This window comes from Budorcas taxicolor, chromosome 14, assembly GCF_023091745.1.
Source record: "Budorcas taxicolor isolate Tak-1 chromosome 14, Takin1.1, whole genome shotgun sequence".
Lineage (NCBI taxonomy): Eukaryota > Metazoa > Chordata > Mammalia > Artiodactyla > Bovidae > Budorcas > Budorcas taxicolor.
In genome coordinates, this window is record NC_068923.1 from 48,982,296 (window position 1) to 48,996,329 (window position 14,034).

Consider the following 14,034-nt stretch of genomic DNA (forward strand, 5'->3'; position numbering starts at 1 on the left):
CGGCGGGGACGCGAATCTGGCCGCGTTGGAGGGGCCGGGCCGCTGCCCAGTCGCCGCGGCTGCCTCGCGACGTGGCAGAGCCGAAGATTTAACGCCGGAGCCGGAGCTGCCCCGCCAGTCGCGGAGCAGGCCCTCACCCCGCTGTCCGGGAGCTTCTGCGGACACGCCGGCTAGCGAACCGTCCCCGCAGCCGTCTTTCTTCCTCAGCAGCTGTTTCCTCGCTGAGTTTTCTGGGAGCGTAAAAGGAGACGGCCCGGGGACGCCCCAAACCCCTTATGCTCCTGCCCATTGCAAGTGCCACTACCGCCGTGGGCCTCGCCATCTCCTCCCCTCTTCTCCCGCCTCTTCGGCAAGAAGCAGACGCGCATTTTGATGGTTGAACTGGATGCTGCTAGCAAGACGACCATTCTGTATAAACTGAAGTTAGGGGAGATAGTCACCACCATTCCTACCATTGGTTTTAATGTGGAAACAGTAGAATATAAGAACATTTGTTTCAAAGTATGGGATGTTGGTGGTCAAGATAAAATTAGGCCTCTCTGGAGGCATTACCTTCAAAATACCCAGGGTCTTATTTTTGTGGTAGATAGCAATGATCGTGAAAGAATTCAGGAAGGAGCAGAAGAGCTGCAGAAAATGCTTCAGGAAGATGAGTTGTGATACAGTGTCGCTGCTTTTTGCAAACAAACAGGACTTGCCGAATGCTGTGGCCATTAGTGAAATGACAGATAAATTAGGCCTTCAGTCCCCTCGTAACAGAACATGGTTGTTGTGCTGCACAAGGAACCGGTCTGTATGAGGGACTTGACTGGCTGTCAAATGAGCTTTCAAAACGTTAAATGAAGCTGGATATCTAACCAAGGACATGTTTGACAGAATTGGTCTAGGCTTGTTACAACAAAATTAGTTTGCATCTTGGTTATTAAACAGTATCTGGGACTGGTTTGGGCAGAATATTACTGCATTTAAACTTATTTTGTTGCCAAGTATTGTTTACCAAGTATAATGTTGCCATTTAGCAATATGCTTGGTTTTAGAGATTCTCCTTAACTTGGGGGGAAAAAAAGTATCCTCTTTTAATTTTACTTCCCTTAAGCCTAAATGATGCCTGGAGGTAGCTAATGTGACACCTTTTAAATAAATCCATTTTGAATTTTTTTTTTTTTTTGAGCCCACAAGGAATAATGTTTTAAAGTTACCCCCTGCTACTTTAATAATACCTTTATCATTCCTGGGACAGTCTGCTGATTTAAAAAAAAATGTAGCATTCCATTTGTATTTATTTTCCCCCCTTGCCAAAAAGATTTTTTAATACTGCTTATATCAGCCAGGGAAATGCTCCAAAACACTATTCAGATCTTGCACTGAGGAACTTCTATTTCTCCCCCCATTTTTATTGACTCCTGGCTTCCATCAGCCAGGCTTCCTTGGTGTGGTTTGGATTTGAAAATTAGTTCTGTGCTAGATGCAAAGAGTGCATATGAAGATGATTTTTAATCCTTAGAGATTGTCTTCCTTTATATTGTATCTCTTTTATGCTGCATGTTGCTTTTGGTATCAGCCTGACTCTTTGCCCAGTATATGATAGTTCTGCTGATGTTTTATTGTTTATTGGTGAACATATCTTCATTAAGAGTTTTTGGAAAACTCATCAAACTCAATGAATACGTTTTCTTCATAACCCATTTGGAATTATTCCTAATAAAATGATAAAGACATTAAAAAAAAAAAACCAATAAACTGTGTGTCTAGTTCAAGCTCAGTCATGACCAGACAAGTCTGGAGGCTGGCAGGTGAGACCTCCAGAGATCCCTGTGATGAGAATCCAGGAAGCCTCATGGGAGGTCCAACTGTATACTTTGGGGTTAAGCCAAGAACTAAGACCTGCAGGCTACTGAGAAGCAAGGCCAGCCCCCAGCCACGGTCCAATGTGCCCCAGGAAACACTGTGCACACCAGTGGTATCTGTGTAAGAACTGAGGTCACACAAGGTCACACATGGGTAACAGTTTTTTACTTTACAACCACAAGGCAGCAGTGGAAGGTTTGGGGGAAGGCTGGATAATGGAGATTGAAATTGGCAAAAGCTGGTGTTATAAATAGGGCTTCCCTGTGGCTCACAAGGTAAAGAATCTGCCTGCAATGCAGAAGACCCAGGTTCAATCCCTGGGTCAGGAAGATCCTCTGGAGAAGGAAATGACAACCTACTCCAGTGTTCTTGCCTGGAGAATTCCATGGACAGAGGGAACCTGGTGGACTGTAGGTGGTATAAATAAACGGGAGAGGCAGGCCCTGAAGATGCAAGAACACAGAGAGACCCTCCTAAATTCCTTCTCCTTCTTCTCTGGTGAAGCAAAAGGGCTTGAAAACATCTTTTGATGAAGTGATGGTTGGTAAGACTAAGCAAAGGAGAGACAACTAATTTCAGTTCCCTTACAACCCTATTTTTTTTTTTTCTTGTTCTGGTGTCACAAAGGAAAATCTGTTACACCCACCATCTAGTTTGTAAATCAGTTATGGGTTTATTTCTAGACTTTCTTCTATTTCAGTGTGATACCTATCCTTCTGTATTTGTTAGCCTGAAATTTTTATTTCTGTTAACAGTAGATTTCAACTGTTACCTGCCTGTGAGTTCCCAAATCACACTTTCAGACGTAAGATTAATTAAGTCAATGAGCATTTGTTCTTGAAAAGAGCCTTCAGAGGAAGCATAAGAGTTCACTGGGGAAATGTGGCATCTCTCGGGGGGAGGGGTCTGCACTCACTGGTGGCCCAGCACGGATGATACAGAAGTAGCATCAGGCTCATGAATAATGCAGACATCGACAGAAACTGACAGACTATTGCCAAAGGCCTCTCCAATAACCTCTGCAAGGGGCTGTTCTGACTTGCCTTCTTAGATACTTAGAACAGATACTTAAATTCTCCCCTTCCCCTTCAGCCAGAACACCTAGTTACTAATTTATTCATTCAAGAGCCATCATTTAGCAGCAATGCTGAGGACTGGAGATGTTCCATTAGTCACACACAGTGTCTTCTTCCAATATAAGCAGTCAGAGTGGGAGATGAGTGTGTGAACATTTGATTGCTGTACCCTGTGCTAAGGATTATGGCAAAGCTACATACAGGGCACAAGGGGAGAGTGGAAAGGGGGCTCCTCTCACACCCTCTCTACCTGGCTTACAGGAGCCAAGGACTCAGGAGGCTGAGAGAAAGGGGTCTGAACTAAGGAAGCTTGGCGTTCATGGACACCCCTGAGGTACTGTTGGTGTATTATAGGCTGAGTAGGTTTGGGTATGGTGTGATAAACTGAATGTTTTTGTCCCTCAAAATTCATATATTGAAATCCTAATCCCCAGTGTGGTATTAAGAGGAGGGGCATTTGGGAAGTGCTTAGGTCTACAAGATGGAGTAGAAGGACGGGCGCTCATCTTCTCCTGTGAGAACTCCAAAATTACAACTTGCTGCTGAACAACCATTGACAGGAGAATGTTGCTGCTGCTGCTGCTAAGTCACTTCAGTTGTGTCCGACTCTGTGCGACCCCATAGACGGCAGCCCACCAGGCTCCCCCATCCCTGGGATTCTCCAGGCAAGAACACTGGAGTGGGTTGCCATTTCCTTCTCCAATGCATGAAAGTGAAAGTGAAGTCACTCAGTCATGTCCAACTCTTAGTGACCTCATGGACTGCAGCCTACCAGGCTCCTCAATCCATGGGATTTTCCAGGCAAGAGTACTGGAGTCGGGTGCCATTGCCTTCTCCAGGAGAATGTTGGATCCCACCAAAAAAAGATACCCCGTGTCCAAGGGCAAAGGAGAAGCCCCAGCAAGATGGTAGGAGGGGTGAAATTCTGTTTAGAATCAAACCCCATACCTACCAGAGACACTTGGAGGGCTCAAACAAAACCTTGTGTACACCAGGAGACTCCACAGAGACTGAGCCATACTTGCCTCTGAGTGTCTGAGTGTCTTCTGTGGAGGTGCGGTTCAGCAGTGCCTTGCCACCAGAGTAGGGGCTCTAGGTGCAACAGACCTGGGTATCACATAAGTCCTCTTGGAAGAGGTTGCCATTAACTCTACCATAGAGCCACCAGAACTTACATGGGACTAGGGAAACAGACTCTTGGAGGGCACAAACAAAACCTTCTGCACACCAGGACCCAGGAGAAAGGAGCAGTGACCTCACAAGAGACTGACCCAGACTTGCCTCTGAGTGCCCAGGAGTCTCTGGCAGAGGTGTGGGTCGGTGGTGGCCTGCTGCAGGGCTGGGGGCACTGAGTGTGGCAGTGCGTGCACAGGACCTTCTGAAGGAGGTCGCCATTTTTTTCATTACCTCCACCATAGTTTGCTCTCAGGTCAAACAACAGGGAGGGAACACAGCCCCACCCATCAACAGAAAACTGGATTAAAGATTTACTGAGCATGGCCCCGCCCATCAGAACAAGACCCAGTTTCCCCCACAGTCAGTCTCTCCCATCAGGAAGCTTCCATAAGCCTCTTATCTTTATCCCTCAGAGGGCAGACAGAATGAAAACCACAACCACAGATAATGAATCCAACTAATCACATGGACCACAGCCTCATCTAATTCAATGAAACTATGAACCATGCCATAGGGTAACCCAAGTCAGACAGGTCGTGGTGGAGAGTTCTGACAGAATGTGGTCCACTGGAGAAGGGACTGGCAAACCACTTCAGTATTCTTGCCTTGAGAACCCCATGAACACTATGAAAAGGCAAAAAGATAGGACATTGAAAGATGAACTCCCCAGGTCAGTAGATGCCCAATATGCTACTGGAGAAGAGCGGAGAAATAACTGCAGAAAGAATGAAGATGTGGAGCCAAAACAAAAACAACACACAGTTATGGATGTGACCAGTGATGGAAGTAAAGTCCGATGCTATAAAAAACAACATTGCATGGGAACCTGAAATGTTAGGTGCATGAATCAAGGCAAATTGGAAGTGGTCAAAGAGGAGATGGTAAGAATGAACATCAACATTTTAGGAATCAGTGAACTAAAATGGACTGCAATGGGTGAATTTAATTCAGATGACCATTATATCTAGTATGTCTGCAAGAATCCCTTAGAAGAAATGGAGTAGCCTCATAAGTCAAGAAAAGAATCCAAAACGTAGTTTTTGGGTACAGTCTTTAAAATGACAGAATGATCTCTGTTCCTTTCCAAGGCAAACCATTCAATATCACCATAATCCAAGTCTATGCCCCAACCAGAAACGCTGAAGAAGCTGAAGTTCAATGGTTCTATGAAAACCTATAAGGCCTCCTAGAACTAACACCAAAAGAAATGTCCTTTTCATTATAGGGGACTGGAATGCAAAAGTAGGAAGTCAAGGGATACCTGGAGTAACAGACAAATTAGGCCTTGGAGTACAAAATGAAGCAGGGCAAAGGCTAACAGAGTTTTGCCAAGAAAATGTACTGGTCATAGCAAACACCCTCTTCCAACAACATGAGACAAGACTCTACACATGGACATCACCAGATGATCAACACCAAAATCAGAGTGATTATATTCTTTGTAGCCAAAGATGGAGAAGCTCTATACAAAAACAAGACCAGGAGCTGACTGTGGCTCAGATCATGAACTCTTTATTGCAAAATTCAGACTTAAATTGAAGAAAGTAAGGGAAACAACTAGACCATTCAGGTATGACCTAAATCAAATCCCTTACAATTATATAGTAGAAGTGACACATAGATTCAAGGGATTAGATCTGATAGATAGAGTGCCTGAAGAACTATGCATGGAGTTTCATGACATTGTACAGTAGCCAGTGATCAAGACCAAGAAAAAGAAATGCAAAAGGCAAAATAGCTGTCTGAGGAGGCCTTACAAATAGCTGAGAAAAGAAGAGAAGTGAAAGGCAAAGGAGAAAAGGAAAGATATACCCATCTGAATGCAGAGTTCCAAAGAATAGCAAGGAGAGATAAGAAAGCCTTCCTCAGTGATTAATGCAAAGAAATAGAAGAAAACAATAGAATGGGAAAGACTAGAGATCTCTTCAAGAAAATTAGAGATACCAAGGGAACATTTCATGCAAAGATGGGCACAATAAAAGACAGAAATGGTATGGACCTAACAGAAGCAGAAGACATTAAGAAGAGGTGGCAAGAATACACAGAAGGACTATACAAAAAAAGCTCTTAATGACCCAGATAACCCCGATGGTGTGATCACCCACCTAGAGCCGGACATCCTGGAATGCGAAGTTATGTGGGCCTAAGCATCACTAGGAACAAAGCTAGTGGAGATGATGGAATTCCAGCTGAGCTCTTTCAAATCCTAAAAGATGATGCTGTGAAAATGCTGCACTCAATATGCCAGCAAATTTGGAAAACTCAGCAGTGGCCACAGGACCAGAAAAAGTCAGTTTTCATTCCAATCCCAAAGAAAGGCAATAGCAAAGAATGTTCAAACTATTGCACAATTTTGCTCATCTCACATGCTAGCAAAGTAATGCTCAAAATTCTCCAAGCCAGGCTTCAACAGTACATGAACTGTGAACTTCCAGATGTTCAAGCTAGATTTAAAAAAGGCAGAGGAACCAGAGATCAAATTGCCAACATCTGTTGGATCATTGAAAAAGCAAGAGAGTTCCAGAAAAACACCTACTTCCGCTTTATTGATTATGCCAAAGCCTTTCACTGTGTAGATCACAACAAACCATGGAAAATTCTTAAAGAGATGGGAATATGAGACCAGCTGACTTGCCTCCTGAGAAATCTGTATGCAGATTAGGAAGCAACAGTTATAACTGGACATGGAACAACAGATTGGCTCCAAATCAGGAAAGGAGTACGTCAAGGCTGTATATTGTAACCCTGCTTATGTAACTTATATGCAAAGTACGTCATGCAAAATGTTGGGCTGGATGAAACACAAGCTGGAATTAAGACTTCTGGGAGAAATATCAATAACCTCAAATATGCAGATGACCCCACCCTTATGGCAGAAAGCAAAGAAGAACTAAAGAGCCTCTTGATGAAAGTGAAAGAGGAGAATGAAAAAGTTGGCTTAAAACTGAACATTCAGAAAACTAAGATCATGGCGTCTGGTCCCATCCCTTCATGGCAAATAGATGGGGAAACAGTGAGACACTTTATTTTTGGGGGCTCCAAAATTACTGCAGATAGTGACTACAGCCATGAAATTAAAAGATGCATCCTCCTTGGAAGAAAAGCTATGACCAACCTAGACAGCATATTAAAAAGCAGAGACATTACTTTGCCAACAAGTCTGTTTAGTCAAAGCTATGGTTTTTCCAGTAGTCATGTATGGATGTGAGAGTTGTACTATATAGAAACCTGAGTGCTGAAGAATTGATGCTTTTGAACTGTGGTCTTGGAGAACACTCTTGAGAGTCCCTTGAACTGCAAGGAGATTCAGCCAGTCCATCCTAAAGAAAATCAGTCCTGAAAATTCATTGAAAGGACTGATGCTGAAGCTGAAACTCCAATACTTTGGCCATCTGATGGAAGAACTGACTCCTTTGAAAAGCCCCTGATGCTGGGAAATACTGAAGGCAGGAAGAGAGGGGGCTGACAGAGGATGTGATGGTTGGATGTCATCACTGACTCACTGGACATGAGTTTGAGCAAGCTCCAGGAGTTGGTGAAGGACAGGGAAGCCTGGTGTGCTGCAGTCCATTGTGCTGCAAAGAGTCAGACATGACTAAGCAACTGAACTGAACTAGGTCATGAAGGCAGAACCCTCACGAGTGGGATTAGCACTCTTATAAACGAAAGCCCAGAAAGCTCTCATTCCTTCCTCAATATGAAGACACAGAGAGACAGAGGTGACCTATGAACCAGGAATCAGGCCCTTACCAGATACCAAATCTTCCACTGCCTCAATCTCGGTCAACCCAGCCTCCACAACTGTGAGAGACAGCTGTTGTTCAAACCACTGGGTCTGCGGTTTTCTGTGATAGCAGCCGGAACTATGACACAACAGCCATGTCATCCTTCGCAACATTTTTCCTACAGGAAAATTTACTGCAAGGTCCAAATTACCTACCTCAGAAATGAATTTCTAGAATATAATTCATTTGTAAACTGCATTTCTCAAGGTTTCCTCTAACTGACCCAATTCACTCTCTTAAAAAAATATTAAGAAATTTCCCCATATTATTATTATGTCTTCTGCTAAGACATGTCACCCACTGAGGCATGTCATTGACTCTCACAAAAACACTAAATCCTAATTATATTTCGTCTCTTCACTGAGGCACTGGTCACCTCCTTTTTTTTGAAGCATTAGATCAGCCAGGTAAAAGCAGTAAAACCCTGACTTGAGAAACATAAAAATGAAGACAAATTTCCTAATTCTTGCTTTCTCCTCCTAACTCTTACGCACTAACTAAGCACGTTATTTTATTCTCTCTCTTCCTCAGTTTCCTCAGCAATGGAATGGGGATAATAATGGTCTTACCTTATAGATTTTTTAAAATGGGGATTTAAAAACCAAAAACACAGAAGGCTTCTAAACACAGAAAAAGGCTGGTAGCGGATACATAAGAACTAATCAGGAAAATAAGATGGTGCTTATTATTCTTCACATCATCATCATCACGATCACTATGGAGATGGTTTTGGTCAGAAGAAAAGCCAACTTTAAAATCATCACGCGTTGTTGGCCCTGGTGGCCAAGGTTGGCCTTTTGGACAAAGCAGACATAACTGGACATAAGGCCCGGCCCACGCTACGTTGCTCGGCCTGGGGAGCCACCAGCAAGCTCACCTTCATCACGTCGTTGTACCCGCCCTGCACAGCCACATGCAGCGGGGCCATCATGCTGCAGTTTCGGAGGTTTGGGTTGGCTCCTTTGCGAAGAAGAAACTTAACACTTTCCACCTGGTTTTTTCCTGCGGCCCAGTGCAGCGGGGTATTTCCATAATCATCCATCACATTCAGTACTAGAAAAAGACACCAAAATAAAGGTGAGATATTGCTTGGATTGTACTTGGCACCTACTGCATGCCTATTTACTGCAAAGCTCGGTGCCAAGTGCCATGGTAGAGGCTTCACCTTCTTTAGGAGAAATAAAAAGATAGCTTCAGCTCTCAAAAACATCTAACAGACACCTTTGGGGATGCATGTCAGTGACGGCACTATGTCAAATGAGTTAGTTGTCAATCTGTAGGATCCATAGGAAATAGGTCTTCCTATTGCTACATGCTTTTATCTGTACTATGAATTTGGGGATTTGTTGCAAAGCATTGAGTTTATATAAAAGTAACAATTTTACACCAGGCAACTCTAAGTTCCATGCAACTATTATTTCATCCAACCCTCTGATAGCTCACAAGGGGCCATGACCCTTTTTCAGAAAGATGAGGACTAGAGAGGTTCAAAATCCTGCCAACATTATGCAGCCAGTAAGGAGCTCTGTAAGCTGACTTAGCTCTTTGAATCTCCGTTTTCTCATATTCAAATTTGGTGGAAGGAAGGAAAGAGCGGAGGGAAGAAGAGGAGGGAGCCTAACATAGATACACCTTGCAATATTTTTAGGAGAAGAATATCAAATTATGTCCTTAAATATCTTAATGGAGTGTTTGGCCTTTAGCAATGGTTCAAAAAAATGTTAATGAGAAAAAAGATGCACCACTAACAAACATAAGACTGGAATTAGAGCTTGTGCACCTTGATGCCATACATGGTTTCGACATATTTCTACAATATATCGTTGTATTATTTACCCTGTGATTAGCATGCCCTTTGACACTGCAGGATTTACTTTATATCTGCTCTAAAATAGACACAACTGTCTGCTTTATCAACCATTTAAATTGGTGGTAGTATATTTTTATGTCTGAAGAGAAGGGAAAAGAGCTCATTCATAAATATGACTTAAGGACCACCTACAATGCCTGGAATCATGCTGCAGCCATATTTCTCATTTCTCTCCTTTTTAACATTTATCTCCCCACTATCTTCTCTCAGTCACGCCAGTGCCTCATTTTCAACCACACACACACACACACATGCACGCGCACACACACACATACACACACACAGTCTCGCTCTCTCTCTCTCACATACTCACACACATCCCTTGACCATTCTGTCTGATCAAGATAAAGCACCACACTCAACATTTTATTTAGCACCAGACCTCATGAAACCATGGCCAAAACTTACAAACTCCCACTCATCAATTAAATAACTTGAATTTGGCTTTTACCACCATTGCTTTTCATAAATCACTTTTACAGAGGTTAGGAGGCCTTCTAATGTCAAGGTTATTGTGTCTCCTTTCTATGTGATCTCTTTGTGGTACCTGAGCCTTCTGACTAATCTCTCCCTTGGCTCATGTGCCATCAATCTCACGCATCACTGTCTTCACCATCATTTTTCTGGCTTTTCCTCTGCCCTCTGACCCTGAACATTGGTGTTTGACCCTTTGCCACCTTCATTGGCAATTCTATGGTCTTCTAAAGGATTTTCATGCATTTACACAATTTGAGCTACTTCCTATGCAATACTGGCCCTGTGGTGTGACCCTTTCCTTCTATATTTTTGGTCTACTAGATACAAGGTATTAGGCTACAAGTCTACTAGAAATTTTCAAGTGGATGTCCCCTGGGCCTTTTAAACTCAGTATGACCATATTTAAATTATCTCCTCACACTCACTTTTCTTGTTTTCTTATAAACCTTCTTTTCCAGATGGCTAGACTATTCATCTAATCCCTAAATTAAGAATGTCAACATCAGTCCACCTTCTCATCACTTACTCCTTGCACTCAGTCTTTATGAAGCACTTTCCACTCTACATGTGAAATAGCCCCGGAATCTCTCCCTTTCTCCTTATTCCAATCTCAAAACCCGAGTAGATGGTCAACTTCTCTTTACTACTAAAACAGCTTTTTAACTGACCTTCATCTTACCGTCAATAATAAAGGTCTTATTACACCACCTCACTGCTTAAATCTCTGTGTCACCCCTCTTCCTTATCAACTACAGCTGAGTTTCTCAAAGAAGGCTGGGGGCACAAGGCTGGGGAGGATGTGACATCTTCTTGGGGTGTCAATTTTATTGACACGATAAGGGTGGCACTAGAGGTAAAGAACACACCTGCCAATGCAGGAGACATGAGAGATGCGTGTTCGATCTCTGGGTTGGGAACATCCCCTGGAGAAGGAAATGGCTAGCTCTTCTACTGTTCTTGCCTGGAGAATCCCACGGACAGAGGAGCCTGGTGGGCTATAGTCCATAGGGTCCCAAAGAGACAGACACAACTGAAGTGACTTAGGATGCGCACCAGCAAGCAAGCAATTTAAGTATGTGATGACCTCAGTGGAAACAGTATATAAGAATACATGAAATATACATGATTTTTTATGATCTATCATGCAATTGCAAAGAAAATCTGCACTGGCAGTGGGCTGTCCCAGATTCCTGCACCGTCCTCCGCAGTATTTCTGCGGAAAAGATTGAAGGGCATTGGCTGGAGGGAAGACCACATTCCTGAGTGAGACATTCAGGCCCTTTATAATCTGGAACTAATTGACGCTCCAGAATCACTTCATTCCACTCTTTCCAAATGAGTCTAATGAGATGATGAATACCCAGCACTAGCTGTAAAGTTCTGTTACCTTCACAGGAGGATTCATTGACAATCATCTCCATCAGCTCCACTTGACCTTCTTCTGCAGCATGGTGCAAAGAGGAGGCATTTACATCATCATATTTTTTTAATCTCTTGTGTTTCTTCACAAAGTTTTGTAAACCGCATTTGTTTCCCTCGAACACCACCTAGAAGTATATACAAAATTGTTACCTTAAATAAGCATATATAAAACTTATTAGTATGATAAGTTCATTGTCAAAAGATTTTCATCCAAACTAGTTCTTGTGCTTATGATAAAGTAAACAAATTTTTTTCTGAAGAACACAAAATGTTTAGACATATAGAGCATGCCCCAGAGCATACATGCTCAGCTGTGTTTGACTCGTTGTGACCCTACGGACTGTAGCCCGCCAGGCTCCTCTGTCCATGGGTTTTTCCAGACAAGAATACTGGAGTGGGTAGCCATTTCCTACGCCAGGAGACCTTCTGAACCTAGGAATCGAACCTGTGTCTCCTTAATTGGCTGGTTGATTCTTAGACATGTAGAAAGAAAGTGAAAGTGTTAGTCACTCAGTCATGTGTGACTTTGAGGCCCTCTGGACTGTAGTCCACGACCTCCTCTATCCATGGAATTCTCCAGGCATGAACACTGGAGTGGGTAGCCATTCCCTTCTCCAGGAGATCTTCCTGACCCAAGGATCAAAGCCGGGTCTACAAATGCTTTCACATCGATAAGCACATTAAATAAATAATTTGATTTTCTGATCCCAAACCTGTATATGCTGTAGAAATAAAGGCCTTGAGAAGAGTTTGGAAGTAAATGTAATAGATGTGAGCTGAGAAGAAAATAACTAGAGTGAAAACATAGAGGCATTGTTTCTTCCAGGTGAAAAATGTACTGAAACCACAGCATAAGGGATTCTGGTTGATAAAAAAAGATTTTCATGAATGCAAGGAGTAAAAGTAGAAACTAAATTACTGTCCTTTCTTTGGCCTTCCTGCCGATAGTCAATTCCCACCCAATGTGTTCCTAGGTAATGGAGATAGGATCATATTGAAGGATGGTCATGTAAGTCTCTTGGTCAGTTATCTAGAACAGCTGCCCAATCTCCTCTGGGAATGAACTATCTCCCCTCTTTTGACCACTGGGATTCTAAGCCAGGCCAAGTCAGGTCAGGTACAGTGCCTCATGGTTCTCTGCAGGCAGGAAGGGCTAGCATTTAGTTTAGTTCAGTTCAGTTCAGTTCAGTCGCTCAACTGTGTCTGACTCTTTGCGACCCCATGGACTGCAGCGTGCCAGGCTTCCCTGTCCATCACCAACACCCAGAGCTTGCTCAAACTCATGTCCATCAAGCTGGTGATGCCATCCAACCATCTCATCCTCTGTCATCCCCTTCTCCTCCTGCCTTCAATCTTTCCCAGCATCAGGGTCTTTTCCAATGAGTCAGTTCTTCACAGCAGGTGACCAAAGAACTTGAGCTTCAGCCTCAGCATCAGTCCTTCCAATCAATATTCAGGACTGATTTCCTTTAGGATGGACTGGTTTGATTTTGCAGTCCAAGGGCCTCTCAAGAATCTTCTCCAACACCACAGTTCAAAAGCATCAATTCTTTGGCACTCAGCTTTCTTTATAGTCCAACTCTCACATCCATACATGACTACTGGAACAACCATAGCTTTGACTACACGGACCTTTGTTGGCAAAGTAATATCTCTGCTTTTTAATATGCTGTCTGGGTTTGTCGTGGCTTTTCTTCCAAGGAGCAAGTGTCTTTTAATTTCATGGCTGCAGTCACCATCTGCAGGGATTTTGGATCCCCCTAAAATTAACTTCTCTCACTGTTTCCACTATTTGTGTACTTACTTACCACCAGAGATCAAGACACTGAGAGGTTACATTGTTTGCCCAAAGGCACACAGTAAGGAACGAAGTTAGAATTTGAATGGAAGGTACATGGAATGCAGATTTTGTCTGACTGATGAATGCCAAAAATCCAACATACAGTGGAGACTGAAGTTGTGATGGAGAAACTGTGATAAAGTCTCCAGATCATAAGAACAAACTTTGCAGGATAAGTTCCATAAGTTTTGGGCATAGTTGGCAGTTGTCACTGGCCTGGAAAAGTATGATTCCAAACAGACATTAATGTCCACTGATGTCAGGGGAGGAGCAAGAACTTTCTAGAAGATGTAAATTTTCTCTAAGGTTTGTTTTCTTCATGCTCTTTATATTCTTTATTATAACTGCACTAAAGATGACTTATCCTGGATGACAGTATATCTCTTCCTTGTGAAATTTCAAGGTGTTGATATTCTGCTTTTGATTCATTCTCACAAGGTATGAAATTTCCAAATTTACACATATTCAGTAATAAGTTTAAAATGAGCTCTTCACAGAAGTAGGCTCTTTTTCAATGTCTCACCCCATCAAAGGAAGTGT

At 42.9% G+C, this 14,034-nt stretch overlaps 1 protein-coding gene across 1 annotated transcript in view; it reads right to left on the minus strand.

The window, feature by feature from the left end:
• Positions 1-14,034, minus strand: part of TRPA1 (transient receptor potential cation channel subfamily A member 1) — a 65,189-nt gene that overhangs the window by 38,057 nt on the left and 13,098 nt on the right. Inside the window, exons 3-4 of the mRNA XM_052651765.1 lie at positions 11,620-11,779; positions 8,763-8,938 (exon numbers count right to left, since the gene is read on the minus strand). Of these exons, the coding sequence (XP_052507725.1) occupies positions 8,763-8,938; positions 11,620-11,779 (336 nt within the window). The remainder of the gene's footprint in view (positions 1-8,762; positions 8,939-11,619; positions 11,780-14,034) is intronic.